At 38.2% G+C, this 23973-nt stretch overlaps 1 protein-coding gene across 2 annotated transcripts in view; it reads right to left on the bottom strand.

Moving 5' to 3' along the window:
- LOC122554338 (nardilysin-like) overlaps positions 1-23973 on the bottom strand; it is a 115256-nt gene that overhangs the window by 3966 nt on the left and 87317 nt on the right. The window contains exons 22-30 of one of the 2 annotated variants that reach the window (XM_043699203.2): positions 23007-23172; positions 20009-20040; positions 18471-18609; positions 17411-17458; positions 13370-13422; positions 10871-10954; positions 9249-9339; positions 5609-5725; positions 1110-1199 (exon numbers count right to left, since the gene is read on the bottom strand). In XM_043699203.2, the coding sequence (XP_043555138.1) occupies positions 1110-1199; positions 5609-5725; positions 9249-9339; positions 10871-10954; positions 13370-13422; positions 17411-17458; positions 18471-18609; positions 20009-20040; positions 23007-23172 (820 nt within the window). The remainder of the gene's footprint in view (positions 1-1109; positions 1200-5608; positions 5726-9248; positions 9340-10870; positions 10955-13369; positions 13423-17410; positions 17459-18470; positions 18610-20008; positions 20041-23006; positions 23173-23973) is intronic. The other variant, XM_043699204.2, reaches the window with a different exon arrangement.

The following is a 23973-nucleotide window of genomic DNA, read 5'->3' as shown; positions in this document are numbered from 1 at the left end:
GCGGGGGCAGTGCTGGCCGTGTTTTTGGGGGGGGTGGTGTAGTGTTGGACACCCAAACAGGGAGCAGACTTAACAGAAAACTCTGAGCCTCAGAGAGGCATTGAATCGATTAACTGAATAATCAATTATCCAAATGAAATAGTGCCTGCCCATCTCATTCAGATAATCGAGGTCCCTCTGTACAAAGCGATGGAACCTCATTAACTTATCATTAAGCTCTGCAAGTAGACATTGGGCAATCTTGTTTTTCTGTCTCAGCATGAAATCATACATTTTCATAAACCTACTGCACTAACCAGCACTGGCTTTGAAATCACCAAATCCACCCTTTTTTGCTTTGTTTTTGGTGCGAATTCTGATACATTATTGAGTCACGATGCTTCTATTCTGATGTCAGCAACCCTTTCTTCTAGTTGTGGCCACTTGTTCAGCTTCCCTCACTTTGCATACTTCTGTTTTGACATTGACTTTAACTGTGTGGCTTTTTCAGAAACAGAACTCCCTCGCAGCTATGGTATTGTCAGTCTTCTGTGTAACTTCAACGTTTCGTTTAAACTGTGCTGTATGCTTGTTTCTTCGTAATGCCATTTGTCGAGAAAATTTGGGGGAGCTTTACAATAAGTTTGGAGCATAACTGTACGCAACACCTACTTTTACGAAACTGAGGCAACGACGGGATGACAAGGTCGAGGGCTGCCGTAATGTATCGTACATTTTTGTAATGACGCAGGTATTGCATTTGAATCAAAAATGTACAAAACATGCCCTTTAAGGTTGCATATATGGTCAGGAAGAGACCCCTGAAAAACTAGGGGTATACACGAGGTACATGAAAAATACCAGACTTTGGGGCAAAATAATGGGTTGACTTATACACAAGATCGACCTATATACGAGAATAAGATAGTTTGACTGGAAATGCATTGAGGGAATGCACTAATCATTTAAGCAGTAGGCATTTAAAACAACTTTTTCTTTGTATGGACAATAAATACGTTCGCAGCTTACTGTTTTGTCATCTCAGAATGAAGTAAATTTTTTTACATGACATATTATACCTAAAGATCATTTGAAATCAAGAGGAAATCTAATGGATGCACTGGACTTACATGAATACTAAGTTTTTTACTCTTGTGTTCCTTGTGGGTTCTGAACCAATTCACCAAGTCTTCTTTGGTAAATGATTGAAGAGCTCGAATCTGTTAAATCAAAGACATATCAGGATAGCAACATATCTGTTGCTCTTCACAATGTAATCACAATTTTGATATCAATGTTAATTAAAAAGAAAAAAAACAAGCTAAAAATCGTTCTACAAATTGCCAACAAAGGTATTAAAGATGGTGAACAAGAGGTAAGTCAATAGATGTTGTGCATATAGACTTGTAGAAGGATTTGATAAAGTCCCACACAAGAGTTTGTTACTTGGATAATGGCAAACCAAATCAAATCTGCTGATGAGACAATTGGGTAGCATTGTCGACAGTGTTGATGACGGCATAATATTACAACAGGATATTAGTAATTAGGTGACTGCGCAAAGCTGTGGCAGAAGGATTTTAATATAATCAGGCGAGGTTTCTATTTTGAACTGATAAAGGGTAGATCAGGATATTTTGTGCCTTCTAAAACTTAAATACATGTTTGCTCAGTGAGATTTGGGGGGTCAGGTACATAGCTCTTTAAAATGCCACAAACAGGTGCAGAAAATAGTCAAGAATGCTGGTCTTCTTATTGAAAGAACTGGAATACAGGATGCAGATGTTATGCTACAGTTATACAAGACCCTAGTTAGACCTACAGAGTATGTAAGTAGATCTGGGCATCAGATCTTAGGAAGGATATCTGGGCCCTGGAGGGAGTTCAACACAGGTTTACAAGGATGACTACCTACTTTTGTATCATCAGCAAAGATACATTGCACTATGCCCTCTCCTCCAAGTCATTATTATAGGTAGTAAATAATTTAGAACAGAGAACTGTCTATGTGATATTCTACTAATTAGGACAAAGCTGAAAAGACACATTAATTAACACAGAGTCAGAATTAATTATACCCAGTAACAAGAGCTCCTATGCTGTGCAATAAGAAAGATAATGTCAGGCTAATGACAGACGTTAGGTTACTAAGCTATAGATTCCTGCTTTCTGTCAGTCTTCCTGACCCCCACCATCATCACCTCTTGAACAGGGGAGACCATGTTGGTGATTCTCCAATCTACTGGAACCATTCTGGAATATTCTGGTCCATGTCTTCTCTATCATTGCAGCTACTTCCTTTAAAACCTTTGGATGCAGGCCCTCAGGTCCTGGTGACTTGTCTGTCTTCAATCCCATTTGTTTGTTAATACTTTCTCCCTCGTAGTAAAGCCAGTTATAAAATCTTCCCTCCCACTAGCACCTTGCTTACCTGTTATCCTTTGTTTATGCTGTCCTCCTAAGTTTTGGTGAGTGTTATGAAATATCATCAGTTTAATTTTCTGCCACTGCTCAGCCTCTAAATTTCCCCTTGGTCCATTTTTCCAATTTGCTTTAGACAACTCTTTCTGCATATCTCAATGGATCTTTCTGGATTCCAGTACATTTCCGAGATGCGGGTTGGTGGATTGGATGTTACTCTGTCCAATCTTCCCCACCCATTAATTCACTTAGAACTGCACTTTTTGTACTAATTGTCCAACTTTTGACTTTATTTTTCATCAATCTTTTGTAGCTGTATGTCTATTCAGCCATTCAGTCGGCATCTGCTGTTGATAGTTAGTACTCTTAAATTAGGCTGAAGACATTGGTTGGAGTCCCTCAAACTGAATTTGAAATTCTATCATGTTTCAAATTATAACGGGATCTTGATCAGATGGGCCAACGGGCTGAGAAGTGGCAGATGGAGTTTAATTCAGATAAATGTGAGGTGCTGCATTTTGGGAAAGCAAATCTTAGCAGGACTTGTACACTTAATGGTAAAGTCCTAGGGAGTGTTGCTGAACAAAGAGACTTTGGAGTGCAGGTTCATAGCTCCTTGAAAGTGGAGTCGCAGGTAGATAGGATAGTGAAGGCGGCGTTTGGTATGTTTTCCTTTATTGGTCAGAGTATTGAGTACAGGAGTTGGGAGGTCATGTTTCATCTGGACAGCACATTGGTTAGGCCACTGTTGGAATATTATGTGCAATTCTGGTCTCCTTCCTATCAGAAAAATGTTATGAAACTTGAAAGGGTTCAGAAAAGATTTACAAGGATGTTGCCAGGGTTGGAGGATTTAAGCTATATGGAGAGGCTGAACAGGCTGGGGCTGTTTTCCCTGGAGCGTCAGAGGCTATGGGGTGACCTTATAGAGGTTTATAAAATCATGACAGGCCTGGATAGGATAAATAGACAAGGGGTGTGGGAGCCCAGAACGAGAGGGTATAGGTTTAGGGTGAGAGCGGAAAGATGTAAAAGAGACCTAAAGGGCAACTTTTTCATGCAGAGGGTGGTACGTGTATGGAAATGAACTGTCAGAGGAAGTGGTGGATGCTAGTACGATCGCAACATTTAAAAGGTTTCTGGATGGGTATATGAATAGGAAAGGTTTGGAGGGATATGGGCTGGGTGCTGGCAGGTGGGACTAGATGGGTTGGGATATCTGGTCGGCATGGACAAGTTGGACTGAAGGGTCTGTTTCTGTGCTGTACATCTCTATGACTCTATTACATCCTGGAGGACCCTTAACTATGAAACCTCTTATTAATCCTACCTCTTCACACATCACTAGATCCATAAGAGCCTGTTTTGCTGCGTAGGTTCTGCAAATACTACTCAGAAAATTTTGATGGACTCTACAAATATGGCCTCCATGTTACCCTTGCCCATCTGATTTGTCCAGTTAATATGCAGATTAAAATCACCCGTAACAATTGTAGTGCTCTTTATCATGGCTCCTACATTTCCCAATTTATACTTCGGTCTACAGCAAGGCAACTCTTTGGGAGGGGGCCAACAGACAACTCTCACCTATTGCAAACTGAATCTACTTCACAATCTATGTGCATCTATATCACTACTCACTATTGCATTGATATACTCCTTTACAAATAAAGCTACCCCACCTCCTTTTACTTTTTGCCTATTATTGCAGAATACTGAATTCCCAATCACCCTGCAACCATGTCTGTATAATACTATTTCTATGTGCTGTCAACCCATTATCTTGAATCAGAATAAAAGAGAAGCCATTTAAAACCTTTTAAAACGTGTTAACTGTAACACAATTACATAGCCAACTTTAGGTACTGTTTCTAAAGCATGATTTTTCTATAATGTGGGGTTGCACAGGAGTGTTACCATTGCTTTATAGAAGAACTACCTGTAATAATACATAAATGGACTTTTGCAAATAAATTTGTCAAGCCATTTACCGTAAGTATGTGCAATTAAAAGCACACAAGGTCAGATGAAAAGCAGTATATCGTGCAAATCTAAAAGAGATTGTATTTTTCCTCAGTAATGCCATATCTAAAGTATTCTCTATGGTTCTAAAGACACATGATAGTGGAGAAAAGAAGGCAGAGATTATCTTTGCTGTCCAGGATGATCATGGACCTGTGGGTAATTTTGGCAGATGAGGTCTGATATGTTGTTCAACAAGATCTGAAGACGTTTCGTTCAACTACTGCTGTAAGAAATACACTCGTATCTGTGCTCCAAGGAAATGAGAGAAAGAAAAGGAAAATATGCAAAAGAAGCACCATTTGAACTTGACTAGTTTATCAACAGCAGATGATGACTGAATGGCTGAACAGACCCACAGCTGCAAAAGAGTGATGAAAAGCAAAGTCAAAAGCTGGACAATTAGGATGAAAAGTGCAGTTCTAAATGAATTAGGGGGTGGGGGAAGATTGGTCAGAGTCACACCTAACCCATCAACCCTCATTTGGGAAATGTACTGAAATCCAGGAAGAGCAATTGAGTTAGAAAGGGATAGGAAGATGAAAATGGAGAGAGTTAAGGAAATGATCAGAGATTTGTTTTTTGTGATTGAAACTGACTGTAGAGAAGCCACCTACAGATACGAGGAATTTATCTCAAGGATAAGACGGAGGAGAAGAGGAGGTTAAAGAATACAATTTGCTACATACAAAACCAAGTTTACCCCAGCACAAACAGATGACATGGAAAATGAGAAATTTAAAACAGATATGATGGTGGTGGGAGAAAGTGAGGTACCATGGCAATAAGAGAAAAGATGTATTTTGATTATTTGAGCCAAACTGCCATCATGGGGGTTTTAGAGGAGGCAAATATTTAGAAGTACGGATTAAGTGTAGCAAGAAGCAAAACATTGTTCAGGTTTCTTTTCTATTTAACTGGTAAACGATAAAAAGTAGAAAATAAATTTTAATGCATTTTTCTTGAGTTTCCCTGTACTCATCCTACGAGCTCTCACAATTAAAATCCAGCATTTTAATCAATTGAAAGTGCAAGTATGGTATTTTGGTCTACTAATAAAATAATGGCATATTAACATTATTAAGTTTTGTCATTTAAGAAATTGGAATGATGCACAAACTATAAATCATTTATCTGTTGACTCAAGTATGCTTAGTTATTTCTGCTCAGTATTTTATCTTAATACCTCATGGACAAGTCTGTCGAAGAGATACTGTTGTGTGAAAACTTCATCCCAGTTTCTGTCTACTTCTTCTCCTAGATGTGTATCTTCACATAGTTTAAGTTTTATCAATGCTGTAACCTGTTAAAATAAAAAAAGGTGAAAGTTTGTGATGCTGAAAAATTTAACTTGGTATGCTGGTTGCTTGAAACTAGAAGGTGACCGCCATGACCATGGGTCTGGTTACTGTAGTTTCAGTTACCCGCGGTTTACTGCAGCACAAACAGATGACATGGAACATTCCAGAACCAGGGACCCGGGGGCTGCCAGGGAGGTAAATTTACCATTTAAATGAATGGGTTTGCTACTATACGTGGTTTTGGACATCTGCGATAGGTCTTGGAGCATATCCCCCGCCAACACTGTGGTCGCCCTGTATAAGATTACTCACGTTCAATGATTGTTTAATTTGAGAAATACTAGCCCAAGAAACAAATCAGGAAGGAAAAGCTAGTAAAATATCCTTTACCCTTCAATAATTTACAACTTGAACATTGGTCTGTAGGTTATTATATAATCAGTGTCTACTATGAATTACAACTAATATTTCCTTTAAAAAAAAATTAGCATTTCCTAAAAGATTGTTTCCTAAAAGGTATCACATGCGATCCAATAATCAACAGATCAAATGAAAATTCTGCAGTTTTGCAAAGTTCAGTCATAGATTATGGGGTTCTTCTGTATCATAAGACCTCATGTAATAGGTTCCACAGCAGTTACTTCCTTTCCCCAGACATTGACACTTCCAGTGGGTTACTATGATCCAATAACCTGATGTCACAATTATCTGGCATCATAATTTACTGTTTAGAACCTGCATAGGATTTAAGGTAAGGGACAGCAGGTTTAGAAGGGATGAGAGAACTCTTTTTCACCCAAAGGGCACTGGGAATCTTTGAAGACTGTAAATAACTCTAAATCATGTAATCAGTAAAATATTGACACAGAGTGAAAGAAGGAGACATTAAGACAAAGCACCAAGGAAGTTGCTGAAGCTCTGAATTAGAGGGGCAATTCCACAACTTATGCACAAGCGATCATAATTGGAAGAACATCAGAGCAGAAGGAGATTAAGGATAGAAAGGGGTGAACAGTGAGAATTTTAAAATCAGGGTGTTGGTGAACCAGAAGCAAATGTAGGTCATAACTTGATACAAGTTGGGCATGACGTCAGTTCTGGATAAGCTTAAGTTTATGGAGGCTGGAAAATGAGAGGCCCACATGAGAGTACTGGAATATTTGTATTGATGTGGAGGTGCCAGTGTTGGACTAGAGTGGGCAAAGTTAAAAATCCCACAACACCAGGTTATAGTACAATAGGTTTATTTGGAAGTACTATTTGTAAGCGGAGGTAACAGCAGCAAAATACGGGTTTCAATAATGGAAGTAGTAAGAGATGGCTGACATGAAGACAGTGAAGCAGTCTGTGTTAGAGAGAACAAGGAGTTTGAATCTCAGCTCGTGGTCAAATAGGATGGAAAAGTTGGAAACTACCTGAGGCTGCACCAGGCTGTGTAGGGAAAAGATTTTTTAAAAATCTATAATGAGAGAACAAAATTTGTGACATGAGTAGAAGACGATGGTTTCAGTTTTCCCAATATTTGATTTTATGGTATTTTGTCTCAGGCAGGATTTGACTCAGGTTAACCAGTCTGACAACAGAGAGCTGTGATAAGTTTGAGAAGAGGTATTAGCAAGTTAGAGCTGGGTGTCAGGGAATTTATAGGTGTCTACTGATAATATTTTTTCAAATTCATTCATAAGATGTGTGTGTTGCTGGTTGGCCAGCATTTATTGGCTGTCCCTAGTTGCTTTTGAGGTGATCTTGAGATTCCTTCTTGAACTGCTGCAGTCCACCTGCTTTAGGTTAATCCACAATGTCATTCAGGAGGGAATTACAGTATCTGGACCCAGTGACAGTGAAGGACCAGTGATATTTCTAGGTCACGATGGTGAGTGACTTGGAGGGGAACTTGCAGTTGGTGGTATTCTCATGTATCTACTGACCTTGGCCTTCTAGATTGAAATGGTCATGAGTTTGCAAAGTGCTGTACAAGAATCTTTGATAAATTTCTACAGTGCATCTTGTAGGTAGGACACACTGTTGCTACTGAGATTCAGTGGTGAGGGTGTGGATGTTTGTGGATGCGGTGCCAATCAAACAGGCTGCTTTGTCCTGGTTGGTGTCAAGCTTCCTGAATGTTTTGGAGCTGCATTCATTCAGGCAAGTGGAGAGTATTCCATCATACTCCTGACTTGTGCCTTGTAGATGAAGGACAGGCTTTGGGGAGTCAAGAGGTGAGTTCTGACTGCATATTCCTAGCCTTTGACCGGTTCTTGTAGCCACTGTGTTTATGTGGGGAGTCGAGTTGAGTTTCTGGTCAATAGTAAACCCCAGGATGTTGACAGTGGGGGAATACAGTGATGGTAATACCATTGAATGTCAGGGAATGGTGGTTAAATTGTCTCTTATTGGTGATGGTGAATGCCTAGCATTTGTGTACAGTGAATGTTACTTGCCAATTGTTACCCCAAGTTTGGATTTTGTTGCATTTGAATATGGATTGATTCAGTATCAGAGGAATCATGGATGGAACTAAATATTGTACAATCATCACAAACATTCCCATCTGACTTCATCACGGAAGGAACATTGCATCTAGATTAGAAATAGTATAATATTGTAGATATATTCACTGTAAATTTTCTGTAACCATTACAAACAATTATTCAAATTAAGCCATGTTCAAATGCAGCAAGAAGACCTGGACAATCTCTAGGTTTGAGCAGACAAGTGGCAAGTAACAACAACACCAAGCAAATGCCAGGCAATGACCATTTCCAACAACAGAAAATCCGACCATTGCCCTTTTATATTAAAGGGTCTCACAAACGCTGAATCCCCCACCATCATGAATTTTTCACTGATTAGAAATGGAACTAAATTAGACATATAAATACTGTGGCTACAAAAGCAGGACAGTGCCCGAGTCTCACAGCAAATAAGTCTCCTCTTGATTTTCCAAAGCCTGTTTACCATCTACAATGCACATGTAAGGAGTTGGATGCAATTCTCCACAGCTATTTGGATTAATGCAGCTTCAAAAACAAACAAGAAGCTTGACACCATCCACTATAAGGCAACCTGCTTGATTAGCATCACATCCACAAACATTCACTGCCTCTATAGTTCACACTCAGTAGCAGCATCTAGAGTACAATCTACCAAGCACATTCAATAATTCACCCAGGATTGCTTCCACAGCACTTTTAAAGCTCACAACCATCTACAAGGTCACGGCAGCAGATCCATGTGACACCACCACCCTGACATGGAAATATATGGTCGCTCCTTCAGTGTTGCTGGTTCAAAATTCTGGAACTCCTTCCGTGATGGCGTTATGGGTCTACCTAAAGTAAATGGACTGTAGCCATTCAAGTTGGTATCTCAGCACCACTTTCTCAAGGGCAACTGGAGATGGGCAATAAATGCTGGCCCAGCCAGTGATGCCCACATTGCATGACTGAATTTTTAAAAAAAGGTATAAAAAAAGTGTTTTCAAAACCATACTGAATTCCTTCTAATATAGTTAATCTTCCTCACCTGAGAAGAGAAAGATTCTTGACTCATTGTTGCCAGCTTTGCAGAAAAGCTCTGAAGAAATTCTTCAATTTTGTTGTCCACTAATTCGGTGCTGTTTAAATGCAATTAAAACATTAAATGCAATTTTAAATGCAATTAAAACATTAAAATTGCAAATCAGTATGATATTGGAAGTAGGATACTCTAAACAAAAGATATAAGATGTTATTAAAATATGTAACAATTGAGAGTGGGAAAGACTGCGTTTCTATTAAATTAATATTAAATAAATGAATTAGCACAAGGGATATCAAAAAATATCTGAGTTCAACCAACATTAAGCACATTGCAAACAAGATTTGACACTCCATATAATGTCACAAAGTGGAGGGCTCACACTTTTTTACTTTGAAATCAGGCTTGATCTTCAATTTAGATTGCCAATCTAAGCACTAAGTTTTCATTTACAAAGATATTAGAATGGTGGATACTCTTCTGAAGTTGAGGTATAGATGCATTACTGAACATTGTAAAATGGCATTGGAGTCTTTATTAGGCTATGTTCTACCTTAACTGGGACGTCATGCCACCAATCCTTGGTTATAATTTGTAGGTATTCTTTATCCCTCAGCAATGATCGTTATCATCAAGCAAACATTTACTTCAAAGGTTGTCATCCCAAGAGATATCATGGATTGATTTTATCTACATTGTGATATTCTATTGTAACTTTGTACATAATTCCAGCTATATAACAATTGTACAAGAGCCACTGAAAGAGTAATATTGGACGAGATGTGGGAACACATTACTTCTGCACACCTTAGAGGAGTTTAAGGTGATTATAGACAGGAAAAAATATCCATACAGTGACACAAAACCTCCCCAAAGTGTCTTCTGGTTTGGTCATATTTCAAACAACAGCCATATTTCTGAATTCTGTGCTTACTTACAAGAATGTAAAACTGAGTAAGAAAAATTAAATGCAGAAGCTAGAAGGAAATTTGATGACTGTGGTATTTAGGGCTTTGGCAGCCAGCTAAAACAAAACTGGTGAGTGTCCCATGTTGCTTCATATAAGGAGAGCCTGTTGTATCTTATGCCAATCGGGCAGTTCCGAGGACACTGGCCCTTCTTTTGGAATTGTGGCCTTTGGGGCACGGGTCCCACCTGCCAGGAGGTGCCTGCCAAAGGTAAGCAGCTCCTGTGTTTGGCAACACCACTGAGCAAGCTATGGTTGCTGCCAAAATAGCAATCCAACAATCAACCCTGGGTCTTGCACCCTGAACTTAATTTGGAAAGTGACAGGAATATGGTGAAGATCAGATATACTAACCACACTGCCTAATTAAATGCCCGTCCATCCTCTAATGTCACTATCCCTGGCAGTACGAGATTCCTTCCAATAACAGGGCATAGAAGGTTAAAGATTAAAAGCTCTTCTACTCTCTCCGAACTCAAAATTGTGGGTTGTAGGGGGTGGAGGTGGGTTAGGGGTAGTGGTATTGAGTGGGGTGGGAGATATCATTTTATTTGATGCTATACTTTGAAAATCCTTGTGCTATAATTAATATTTAAGTCAATCTACTCCTGTAATCTCCAGTGATCCAATGCCTTATTCAAAACAAAGAAACAAGACTCACTTAAACTTTGATGCCTGAGTTTCCACTGTAACTGAAAATCCCAAGATTCCTGAGGTGTTTCGGCAGGAAGGATACACATGGTATCTGAAGTACAGAACATAAAATAAAATGAAGTAAGCCATTCTTGAACCAACAAAATGAGCAATTCATATATACTAATAAAGCTGCATACAGTAATTTCTCCTATAGTGCGATAGTTATGTTCCTGTGTGACTCCGTGCTATATAAGAATCGTGCAATACAACTAACACAGTATTGGCGATGCAAATGTACTAAAGCCAATACACATTTTAAAAGTTTGCACTTTAGAAACAGCGTGCCCTATTCATCAATTGCCTTACTGCAAATTTGCGTTGACAAGATGTGCATTATAGCAGGACAACTCATACTTTAGTTATTTGCAGTCAAAAAGCGTGGTGATAGAAAAGCATAGCCGGTCAGGCAGCATCTGAGAAGCAATAGAATCAATGTTTCAAGCACAAGCTCTTCAGAAGGAATGCTCGACTCTCCTGCTCCTCAGATGCTGCCTGACCAGCTGTGCTTTTCCAGCATCACACTCTTTGACTCTGACCTCCAACATCTGCAGTCCTCACTTTCTTCTAGTTATTTGCAGTAGTGGTGAGAAATTTGATGTGTTATATATTAAGTTTTTATCAGAACAAACAAGAGGCCAAAATTATGCAACCCACACAGCGTCATGTTAGTCTTGACTAAAATTGATTTAATAAAACAAAGGCAATTTTATGCAAGCATCTGAGATTTGCTTGAACCTGAATACCTATTAAGTCACTAACCTGGGCTATGAAAGTCTTAGGAAAGATACAGAAGTGTTAGAAGCATCAGTAGCAGTTCAGAAAGATCCAAACAGACTGAAACATACTGTCAAATTTTCTCAACATAGCAAGCATTGTGAAAATAGTTTGATAAATCATTAAGTCTTACAAACAAGTAAAGTGAACTAATACCTCCTGATTCTGCAGGGAGAAGAATAAGGGCTTTAAAATTTTGTCCTGCTATTAATCAACACAGTAATGTTTCTATACCAGTTCAATATTACTATACATTTTAAAAAGAATCTTTGTCAACAAAATAACTTTGTTGTACTTTGTTTCCTCCATGAGAAGCAATAGAATCAATGTTTCAAGCACAAGCTCTTCAGAAGGAATGCTCGACTCTCCTGCTCCTCAGATGCTGCCTGACCAGCTGTGCTTTTCCAGCATCACACTCTTTGACTCTGACCTCCAACATCTGCAGTCCTCACTTTCTTCTAGTTATTTGCAGTAGTGGTGAGAAATTTGATGTGTTATATATTAAGTTTTTATCAGAACAAACAAGAGGCCAAAATTATGCAACCCACACAGCGTCATGTTAGTCTTGACTAAAATTGATTTAATAAAACAAAGGCAATTTTATGCAAGCATCTGAGATTTGCTTGAACCTGAATACCTATTAAGTCACTAACCTGGGCTATGAAAGTCTTAGGAAAGATACAGAAGTGTTAGAAGCATCAGTAGCAGTTCAGAAAGATCCAAACAGACTGAAACATACTGTCAAATTTTCTCAACATAGCAAGCATTGTGAAAATAGTTTGATAAATCATTAAGTCTTACAAACAAGTAAAGTGAACTAATACCTCCTGATTCTGCAGGGAGAAGAATAAGGGCTTTAAAATTTTGTCCTGCTATTAATCAACACAGTAATGTTTCTATACCAGTTCAATATTACTATACATTTTAAAAAGAATCTTTGTCAACAAAATAACTTTGTTGTACTTTGTTTCCTCCATGTTTTTCTCATTTACTGTTTATAACTAGCACAGGAATGTTGTACAACCAAAATAAACCATACATATTTAACATTTACCTTCAAATGTGAACTGGGACCCACATTCATAAAGGGTTATACAAGAGGATGATTTATTAACACTATGGTGGGTGTTCCATTAACATTCCCCTCTTGTTCCTTCAAGCTGCAGTTGCACCATCCTACACATGTTTGTACTGCTGTATTTTCAATGTTATGGGATCAAGAATTAAGTACATCATTTTCCACTCTAAACTGTAAAACAACTTACTTCTTTATTCAATTTAAACCCTGAGCTTGACATCATTTAACAAAAGTGCTGTGGATGCTGGAGATTGAAATAAATACATAAAATGCTATAGAAACTCAATAATGTCTGGCAGCATGTTCACAGAGAGAGAGAGTTAACTTTGAACTCAACAAAGAGTCATTTTGGACTATAAATACTACTTCTGTATCTCCGCAGATGCTCCTCCCAGACCTGCTAAAATTCTCTAGCACTTGCTGGTTTTATATTACTCAACCATCAATTTTTTGATTTACATAATTTCTCATGTACTCTTTTCAATCTTCATGGCATCCCATAGTGATCATTTCAAAGTACTTTATCAGTAAATTAGAAAACAAAATTCTTGCTGGCAGTGATCATTATACAGTATACTGCACATCATTAAGCATGAACAGAAAAATACTTACCCAAGTGTTTCTTTTGTCCTGAGAAAATCAAAACAAGGTTCTTCCATGTGCATCTGAAATTCAAGCAGAAAAATCTTAAGAAGAAATACTTTGCTTTCAATTAAATGGTTTTTACTAAATTCACTCATGGGATACAGTAGGGCGTCATGGTGCTCAGTCAGCACTGTTCCCTTACAGTGCCAAGCACATGGGTTCAATTCCAGCCACCGGTGACTGCCTTGGGAGAGTTTGCACATTCTCCCTGTGTTTGTGTGGGTTTCCTCCAGGTACTCTGGTTTCTTCCCAGTCCAAATATGTGCAAGTTATGTGGACCGGCCATGCTAAATTGCCCATAGTGTCCAAAGATGTCTAGTCTAGATGTGTTAGCCATGACAAATGCAGGGTTACAGGGATGGGGTAGGGTGGGATGGATCTGGGTAGACTGCCCTTCAGAGAGTCACTATGGACTTGATGGGCTGAATGGCCTGCTCCACACTGTAGGGAGACTATGATTCTGGGATGATGTAGGCATCACCGACTGGGCCAGCATTTATTGCTCATTCCTACTTTATCTCAAGAAGGTAGTGGTGAACTGATTTCTAGAAATGCTGCAGTCCATTTTATTAGGGAGGGAGCTACAGGAGTTTGACCCAACAACCTTTAAGAAATGGGATATATTTCCAAGCTAGAATGGTGAGTGGCTTAGAGGAGAACTTCTAAGTGGTGCTGTTTCCATGTATCTGCTACCCTTGTCCTTCTAAGTGGTAGCGGTCAGGGGTTTTGAATGTGTTGTTCTTGCAGCCATAGTATTTGTACGGCTAGTCCAGTTCCGTTTCGAGTTAATGGTAATCCTCAAAGGTAAGCAGCTCCTGCATTTGGCAACACCACTGAGCAAGCTGTGACAGGAATGCCATTGAATGTCAAGGGGTAATGGTTAGATTCTCTTGAGAGAGTTGATCATTGCCTGCCATGTGCAGAGCATGAATGTCATTTGCCATTCATCAGGTCAAGCCTGGATATTGTCAAGGTCTTGCTGCATTTGGACATGGAGCACTTCAGTATCTGAGGAGTCACAAATGATGCTGAAGTTTGTGCAATCATCAACGAATATCGTCATTTCTGACCTTATGATAGACAGAAGGTCACTGATGAAGCAACTGAAGATGGTTGAGCCTAGGACAGTACCTTGAGGACCTCCTGCAGAGACATCCTGGAACTGAGAAGACTGACCATTTTTGTGCCAGGTATGACTCCAATCACCTATTCCTGACTGACTTCTTTTGCACGCTCTGTTTGATGCCACACTAAGTCAAATGCTGCCTTGATATCAAGGGCAATTATTCTCGCAGTACCTTTGAAATTCAGCTCTCTTGTCCATGTTTTAACCATGTCTGTAATGAGGTCAGAGCTGAGTAATCCTCGTGAAACTCAAAACTGAGTGTAAGCAGGTTTTTGCTCGTCAATTGTTGCTCAATAGTACCACTGATGATCCTTTCCATCATTTTACTGATGATAGACAGTCAACATTTATTGGTGGGTTGGATTTCTTTTGCTTTTTGTATATATTTATACATTGCCAGTAGATGCCAGTTCTAATGCATTTCCCTCTTAACTTTGTATAATTCATTGTGATATAAAATGTATTTCATGGATGCAAATTTGGCTACACGTCAGCATGAACTTAAGAGACTTTTGAAATGGAACTCATAGCAATTAGATACAGACTAAAAACAAAACTCCAAAGGTTCTTTTTCTAATTTGGAGCAAACTATGCTAATCCTAGATGGGATGCTAGAAAAGACCGCAGTTATGTATGTTAGGGAGGGAGGGTTGTAAATAAGATTAACTGTATGCTATTCCTGATTGCTACCCAATGACACAAGATGGAAAGTGTAGACTGAAGGGGATGATAAGATCAATTCACAATGTGCAGGCTCACATGAGAACATGAATGGTGCTGAACATTATACAATCATTGGTGAACATCCCCATTTCTGACATTATGATAGAAAAACTGCATAGAGCTGCTAATGCAATGAAACTGCACGTTATCATGAGGTATATAATTTATATTGTTTTTCTGGGAATAATTTTTTTTTAATATTCACTAATGGGCCATGGACATTGCTGGTTGTCCGCAGTTGCTATTGAGAAGGTGGTGGTGAGCTGCCTTTTTAAACTGCTGCAGTTCACCTGCTCTAAGTTTACACAAAATGCCATTAGGGAGACATTTTCCAGGATTTTGACCCATTGACAGTGAAAGAACAGTGATATGTTTCTAAGGATGGTGAGTGGCTCAGAGGGCAACTTGCAGGTGGTGATATTCCTATGTACCTGCTGCCCTTGTCCTTCGAGATGGAAACAGTCACCACTCCACAGACAGTTGAAAGAACAGTGAGCATTGATTCAGCAAAGCAATGCCCTCTTCGCCCAACACACTTTCTCGAAAGACATTACTGATTTGGTCTGCCATCCAAAATATCTTCTCCACAATTAACACGAAACCTAACCTTTTTCAACTGCTTCATCAATGACCTTCTCTCCATCAGAACGTCAGAAATGATATGAATCTTTGATGAATTTCTATAGTGCATCTTGTAGATAGTAAACACTGCTGCTACTAATCATCACTGGTGGAGGAAATGATGCCAAGTGTTCTGCTTTGTCCTGGATGGTGTCAAGCTTCTTGAGTGTCATTGGAGCTGCACCCATCCAGGCATGTGGACAATATTGCATTATACAACTGACCTGTGCCTTGCAAAGAGTGGACAGGCTTCAGGAAGTGCATTACTTGCCACAGTATTCCTAGCCTCTAACAGTTTTTGTAGCCACTGTGTTTATGTCATGAGTCCAGTTGAGTGTCTGGTCAATGGTAACCCCAAGGATGTTGATAGTGGGGTTTCAGTGATACTAAGAACACAATATCAAGGGGTGGTGACTAGATGGAGATGGGCACTGCCTGGCATTTGCATGGCATATATGTTAGGGTCACCCAGAGTCTGGATATTGTCCAGATCATGTTGAACATGAACATGCACCTACCTGAGGAATCATGAATGGCGGTGAACATTATACAATCATTGGTGAACATCCCCATTTCTGACATGATGATAAGGGAAGGTCATTGATGAAGCAGCTGAAGAAGGTTGAATTTCATAACAATTGTGGAGAAAATATTTTGGATGATAGACTAAATCAGTAAAGTCTTCAAGGAAGTGTGTTGGATAAAGAGGGCATTATTTCGCTGAATTAATGCTCCCTGTTCTTTCACCAGGCTAAAAAGTTTAAATTGTCTGCACAATGGTGAACAGATGACATGGAGTTGATACATATTCAGTTTTCCAAAACCTTTTGACAAAGTCCCAGAAGAGAATTTAATGATTAAATATATGGGTCAAGAAGCAGAAGTAAGTTATTGAACAGAAAACGGACTCAGAACAGGAAACGGAACATTTTCATGAAGTGCACTGCTCAGGTTGAAAATACTGTAATATTGGGTTACATTAACTTCAAAAGAAATTGTCCTTGCAACGTAGACTGTGCATTCTACTTAGGTTGCATTCATCCCAAGTTATCCTGAGAAGTTGGTAGCATTGCCTTCTCATGAAACATTTTCATTGACAAGGGAGGAAGGAAATGTTCTGAAGGTGGTTCACTGGTTTCTCTCTGCAGATACTGCTAAATCTGCTGAGTTTCTCTAAAATATTCTGTTTTGGTTTTGAATTGTGTTAGGACTTTATATATTCTTGAACTATTTTTGTACACACGAACAAATTGAGATGTTTGTATTGTATTTATATGACTAGTTTCAACAATGGTAAAATTCTATGGTTATTACTGGAACAAAGGAGTAAGTTTATTTTCACAATTATTACAACAGAAAATACAAAATTCTAAATAATTAAAATAGGTAACTGAGCAGTTATTTAGAGATCATGGATTGTCTTGAAAAAGATCATCACTATGAGACAAACATCAATGTAGCATCAATCATTCTTTCAATATTTGCCATATTTTAAAATGCTAATCTCACACAGAAAAAGCTTAGTATAATTTACTTACAATAAGTAGTTCCATGAGAGCATAATCCTTTACCTTTCGAGGACCTGACTGAGAAGCAAGATTAAGGTTAACTGATGGTTTTTAAATTAAACTATTAATGATCTTATTAAGATAAGGAGCAGACCTTTAAAATGAAAGGGCAAAGGCCCATATAATCAAGTGTGAAAGTTGGCACCTGTTTTTAATATAGTTACATTATATGTAGTTTTAACTGTTAATTAGATAAAATTTTATGCTTTTTAAAAAATAGTACATGCATGAAACATTAATTAATTGTTTGAACAAGTTTCCATTTAGCAAAGATATAAACTTTCACGTTAAAATGAAGGTCTCATAAAAAAATCCTCTAAAAATTTACTGTAGGAACAAAGAAATACAGGGACATATTGACAGAATATCAACATCAACAATGTATTGCTCTGATGTTTTGAACAAAAGTGTGTGCGATTTGGGTATTAGTGCCACTCTTTCGGTACATACAAAGATTTTTGATACTTAAAACGTTCTTGACTTTGCCACAATTATGATTGAAACATTGCTTGGGAGCATACATGTGAATATTACAGCATAAAAGATGGTCCAATAAAATACTGAAATCAGATGCAGTTAACACTTCTCAATGGCAACGTGGTTGCTATCTCAGGCAGATTATATTAAAAGTTGCTGAGTAATGTTAGTTATGCTCTCAGAAGAAAAACAAGGGACTTAGCATCAATTTTGTTTATGACAGGTACATGTCAGGCACATTAACCACATGCAGGGCTAATCAGAGAGGTGAAATAACTAAAATAGAGCAAAAAAAAAAATTACTGGATGTAGGTTTGCTCGCTGAGCTGGAAGGTTCATTTTCAGACATTTCGTCACCATACTAGGCAACATCTTCAGTGAGTCTCCGGACGAAGCTTCGTCCACAGGCTCACTAAAGATGTTACCTAGTATAGTGATGAAATGTCTGAAAATGAACCTTCCAGCTCATTGAGCAAATCTACATCCAGAACCTCAACTTGAGCTACAAATCTTCTCAAAACTAGCTTCCAATGAATTACTTTTAGTGACGCACCTGGTAATAAACAGTGACCTCCGAATTTGCGTCATGTTTGTTGAGAGAACTCACTTTACACACATGTGCTTTATTCGGTAGTTCCACTACTTTGAACTGGACAGGTACTGACTTCACCAGTGGCTTACATTGCAGCTTCCTGTTACATAATTAATATATTCTTATTCATGAACAGAAGCACATAATAAATATCTAAATTTAAAAATCCAGTATGAGATAACAATTAGTAAACAACATAAATAAATCATTCCTAGTAAGGCAAGGCAAGTCAGTTTTTAAAAAGTGGCGACAAAGTTTTAGAAACAGTACTTAAAAAAAAAGATATTTAGAGACATTTGAGTTAATTAAGGAGAGTCAGCACAGATTAGTAAAAGACTGATCACTCTTAAGCAATCTGACATGATTTTCATTGATTACCAGAAAACATTGACAAAGTGACTGCCAGCAACACAGACTATAAGAAAGCAAAACTTTAAAGAAAGTATTTAATAAAGTGACACACAAACGTGTAGTTAACAAAACGTATTCATGCAATAGGAAGATCACTGTCAGCTTGAATAAAATATCAGCTTAAGGACAGATAACAGCAAGTCATAGTAAATAGATTTTCAAACTGGAGGATGTTAAACAGTGATATACACCATATTTACTAATGTCTAGGGTATTGAAATATACAGTAAAACTTTAAAAATTTACAATAATATCAAACTTGGAGATTTCACACAAATAGCATGGTGCCAATACATTGCAACATGACATAAATAGGATAAATGGGCAGACAAATGGCTGATGAAATTTAATGCAGAACTATGAACTGGTGCATTTTGCAGACGCGATATGTACTGAACCAGTTCTAAACAGCATGCAGGGAAGAAGAACCTAGGAATTCATATGCTTTGATTGTTAAAAATAGGAAATAGGAGCAGGAAGCCATTCAGCCTGTCGAGCCTGCTGTGCCATTCAAACAAATCATAGCTGATCATCTACATCTACACCATTTTCCCCACCATTCCCATATTCCATGTGGTATTCCTACATTAAAGATGGCAACACAAAATGAAAGTGTTCTGAGCAAGGCATATGGACCTTGGGCTTCATAAATAAAGATTTGCACCATAGAAAACTTGGCAAGTTATCTTAAGTCTGTCTGAAATTCGGTTACTGCCCAAGTAGAATACTGTATCTAGTGCAGATCACCACACTTTAGGAAGACTACGAAAGTAACAGAAGAAGTGCAAAAGAGATTGATCTAAATGGTTTCAAGGATGAGGAAACTGAGCTACAGGGCCAGGCTAGAGAAGCTAGGGTTGTTCTCCTTGAAACAAAAGAAGGTCAAGGGGATGTCTAATAGAAGTGTACAAGATTAGAAGGTAGACAAAAGCATACCTCCTCCTGGTACAAGGATAGATAATGGATATAGATTTTTTTTTTTTAAACAGAATATTGTGCTATTCATTGGAATAATGCACCAAAGAATCAGTATGAATCTAGGCTTTAGATACTAAATGTTTAAAATACCACAAAAATAAAATACTTACTGTACAATATAGTTTAGAAATTCAATAGACTCCTTGGGAGAGGAAAAAAAACCAAACTGTTAGCTTCATATAAAAAATTCATGTTATTTATCTAAAAGTTAAAAACGTCATTTGATTAAAGTGAATAAAGCAAGTTCAATGTGTATAGAGTATTAGTGTTTATATATTAAATATTAGTGTTTATATATTAAATAATTGGGGTTAAATGTGAGTGATGATTTTCATCTCCGTGATATATAAAAAATATATGTACATCAATACTTGCAATTTCCTATACAATAATATTGGAAAATAACTGCATTATGGCCTCATTTGCCTTCAATCAGCCAAGTCCTAATGGCACTGGCAATAATCTGGGGTTAGATCACATGCCAACATGTAGTAGTTAAAATGATAAAGATACACACCACCATTATAAACATGTATTCATATAGTATATTTAACATAGAAAGAACATCACAGGGTATAATGAAGAAAATCAATGCCAAACAAAAGAATATTAAAAAACAATTAAAAGTTTGGTTAAAGAAATGGATTTTAAGAAGAACTTTAAAAAGAGTGTGGTGGAACAACATCGGAGAAGAATAAGGAAATTCTACGGCATGGGACTCCGGTAGCAATGATATGGCCGCCAAAACAAGTCAGAAGAGATAGGAGAAATATACAAGCAGTTAAAGTGAGAGAATGGTGAACTCTCAAGGAGATGGAAGTTTATAGCGTTGAAGAAGTTAAAGATAGAAGATGCCAAGTCATCGGAGGATTTAAACACTGGAAAACGTTACAAATGAGACATCAGTTTGGGTGATCATTCACACCTGCATAAAATCTAGGACTACAGCACAGTCCTAGTGAGTCGTCCTAGTCTTCTCCTTAATGAGAAGAACTTTATGGCCAAGATAGAAAAGCAATGCACGAATGAAAGCCATTGTAATGTCACTCAGAGAGGTGAGTAAGGGTTTCAGCAGCAGATTTGAAATGGGGGGTGGACATGAGTGACATTACAAAGATGAAAAAAGGCAGCCAAGTTCACAAAAGGTGCAGTATTAGTGAGCATTTTAATTCAGAAACTTATAATAATGGTATAGATTTAGTGGTGAGGTCTAAGCTAATCCAATTTTTTTGCTGAATGAAATTGCTCCTCATTCAAACCCTTAAGTCAACTAAGCAGTCTTGACAACAAAGCAGCAGCAGAAGGTGAGAAACACAGTTATATATCGTCAAAGCCTTTCATCAAGGGCTTATGCCTGAAACGTCGATTCTCCTGCTCGTTGGATGCTGTTTGACCGGCTGTGCTTTTCCAGCACCACACACTCGGCTCTAATCTCCAGTATCTGCAGTTTCTCACTTTCTCCTAGTTATGTAAAGTCAGTACAGCAAACTTTGTTTTAACCAACACATTGTAGGAATTCTATGATCCTCCTGGACTAGCACTACGTGGATGATATCTTGCAGTTTCACATCCAAGTGGTAATCTTCACCTATGCGCCTACAGGCAAATGTTAACAGAATATGTAACAACCAAGTTCAATCTTGTCCTCACTCATAATCATGTATGAACATTTTCCAGGAGCATTCAAGGGCAGGACCTCATGACTGTTCATACCCACTTCTACCAAGGGAATACAAGCCAGACTTTAGTACTTTGTGGTCACCCTAGCTGAGATTAGCTACCTCTCTACAGTTAGAAATTCATGAGATATTGATGAGATAGGGGAAAAAGGTGATTAGGGAAGTGGCAAAGCCTTTAAACTGGTAAGATAAGGGAAGGAGCTACAACAATCTCATGTTGTGCATAACCGAAATACAGACATTATGCAAAAGAATGGTGAAAAATGTAGCTCAGTAAGCCTTAAAAAATGATTGTATCAGTAGACTCTGTAAGTAGCACAATGGATAGCATTCTTGGGAGCCAAGAATGAGAACCCTGAAGGTTGCATTGCCAAATCAATGGCAACATAAGAAATATTTGATGACGATTGGAAAGGAGATAAGTTCAGCTGTCAAGGCCCAGACTACAATAAACAATGTAGATTGGAACAACATAGTAGGAACAAGGAGAAGGCACTGCTGAAAGAATATCAGGAGTTAGGCTTTAATTGAAAAACAGAGCCTTGAGAGTAATCATCTCCAACTGTTATCAATCTTTAATTGTAATCTGAACCACATGTGAAGTGGCACAAAAGCAGACAATTAACATGTTGCTGAAGAGCTAGCATGGAAAAGAAGGGTTCATCAATATGGGACGTTAGCACTAGTTCTAAGTCAAGAAAGCCTGTACTGATGAGAGAGGAAAATGATGAAATGGTGAAGGCTTTAAACTAATAAAATTGGGACTGGGATCTACAAAAAAATAAAAGCAGCTTAATGTAAACAACGGAGGAGAACTTAGGAAAGAATAAAGCAAGAGAAGATATCGATGGCAAGGGAATTAATATAGACACTGAAATAGAGAGGCAATCCTATTAAAAATGACACGAGAGATGTGTATGGCAATGGACACTACATATAATAAAAAAGGGAAGCTGGAGGAAATCATGCATTCGAGGAATCAGACAGTAGGAATTACTGAGACATGACTACAGAAAGTAAGATGAGGAATTACAAATCACATCAAAAAAAATTACAAAAGATATGGGGAGGAAAGGGAAGGTGGGATAACTACGTATTCAAGATAACAAGGTTGCTGTAAAAAATGACAGATCTCAGCAAGGCAAAATAAAATCTATAATGATAGCATTAATAGATATTGATCCATCAAACACACCAATAAAAATAGTGTGCATCAACCAAATAGTGGAAGGGAGGTGGAGGAAGAACTATATCTATAAATTGGGAACACAGTAAAAATGCAGAATAATACTCCTGCTCAGGTGAGTGACCTGTTCTGTACCATCTTATATGAATGTAGAGAATGGAAATAAGTCTTCATCTGCAAAATTAATACCCTATAATAAAAGCTTCCTGGCTGGTGAACAACGTCACAATATAAAACATTTACTTTGCTTGTGAAATTTCCTTGCACTAATCCTTCCACAAAAAGATGAGATTTGAAGTTCTTCACAAATGACATCAGTGCCTCAATTGTAATTCCACCTTTCATCAAAGTTTGATGTTTCTGTATCAAAGACCACCGTCCATGTTCTAGAATTGATAGGCGTACATCTCTGCAAAAAGGCAACACAACAGAAATTATATTTATCAGTTTGGATCCAAGACAGTTGATGAGACAGAAAATTAAGACAACTTCACTGTAGACAAATATTTTTCGTCCGCTTATTCTAGCAGCTCCTTCCACCCAGTGTTGAAGGTATCCCTAATTTTTAAATCATCCTGTTCAGGTTCACGTTTGGGACAGGATAGTCTTGAAGCCAGGTTTTTTTAATCCCAGAGGCAGGAACACTACCACTGCTCCACAAAAGCCCTCCACCACCATATTTTCTAAACACTCTGTCCATAGCTGTCATGACATTTCTGGAACAGATGTATTGAAACTGGGCCTCCTGGTTCAGAGGTAAGGACTCTACCACTGCACCACAAGATGCTCTACCCTCCACATATATAGGTTTTCGAATCAACCTGTTCAGAGACTTCATTTCACACCTCTGGAGCAGATGTGGACTTACAGCAGAGGGACACAAACACAGCAGCACAACAGCCCACAAAATGTACTTACAACTAACCAGTTCTGACATACCTTCCAATCAGGTGGAATTGAATTCAAGCCTTCTGGCTCAAAAGGTAAGGACACTAGCACAAGGACTCTCCAGAACTTGCTCACTGGATGGAGATAACAAAGCCTCCGAATGCAAATTATGTGGACAATTCACAGCAGTAGTATCCAAACCTATGACTCCAAAGGGACTGAAACCTGAATGCAAAGCCATAGACTGCTCTGTGAAACCATTTAAATTGGACATTTTCAATCAGTCAATCTATTCAGACATGTTCCAACACACATCCAGAAC

Source organism: Chiloscyllium plagiosum, unplaced genomic scaffold, assembly GCF_037043375.1.
Source record: "Chiloscyllium plagiosum isolate Xiang-an unplaced genomic scaffold, Cpla_swu_hap1 HiC_scaffold_9, whole genome shotgun sequence".
In the NCBI taxonomy this organism is placed as follows: Eukaryota; Metazoa; Chordata; class Chondrichthyes; order Orectolobiformes; family Hemiscylliidae; genus Chiloscyllium; species Chiloscyllium plagiosum.
Note: the sequence above shows the minus strand (reverse complement) of the source record. Positions and strands in the feature narration are given on the sequence as shown.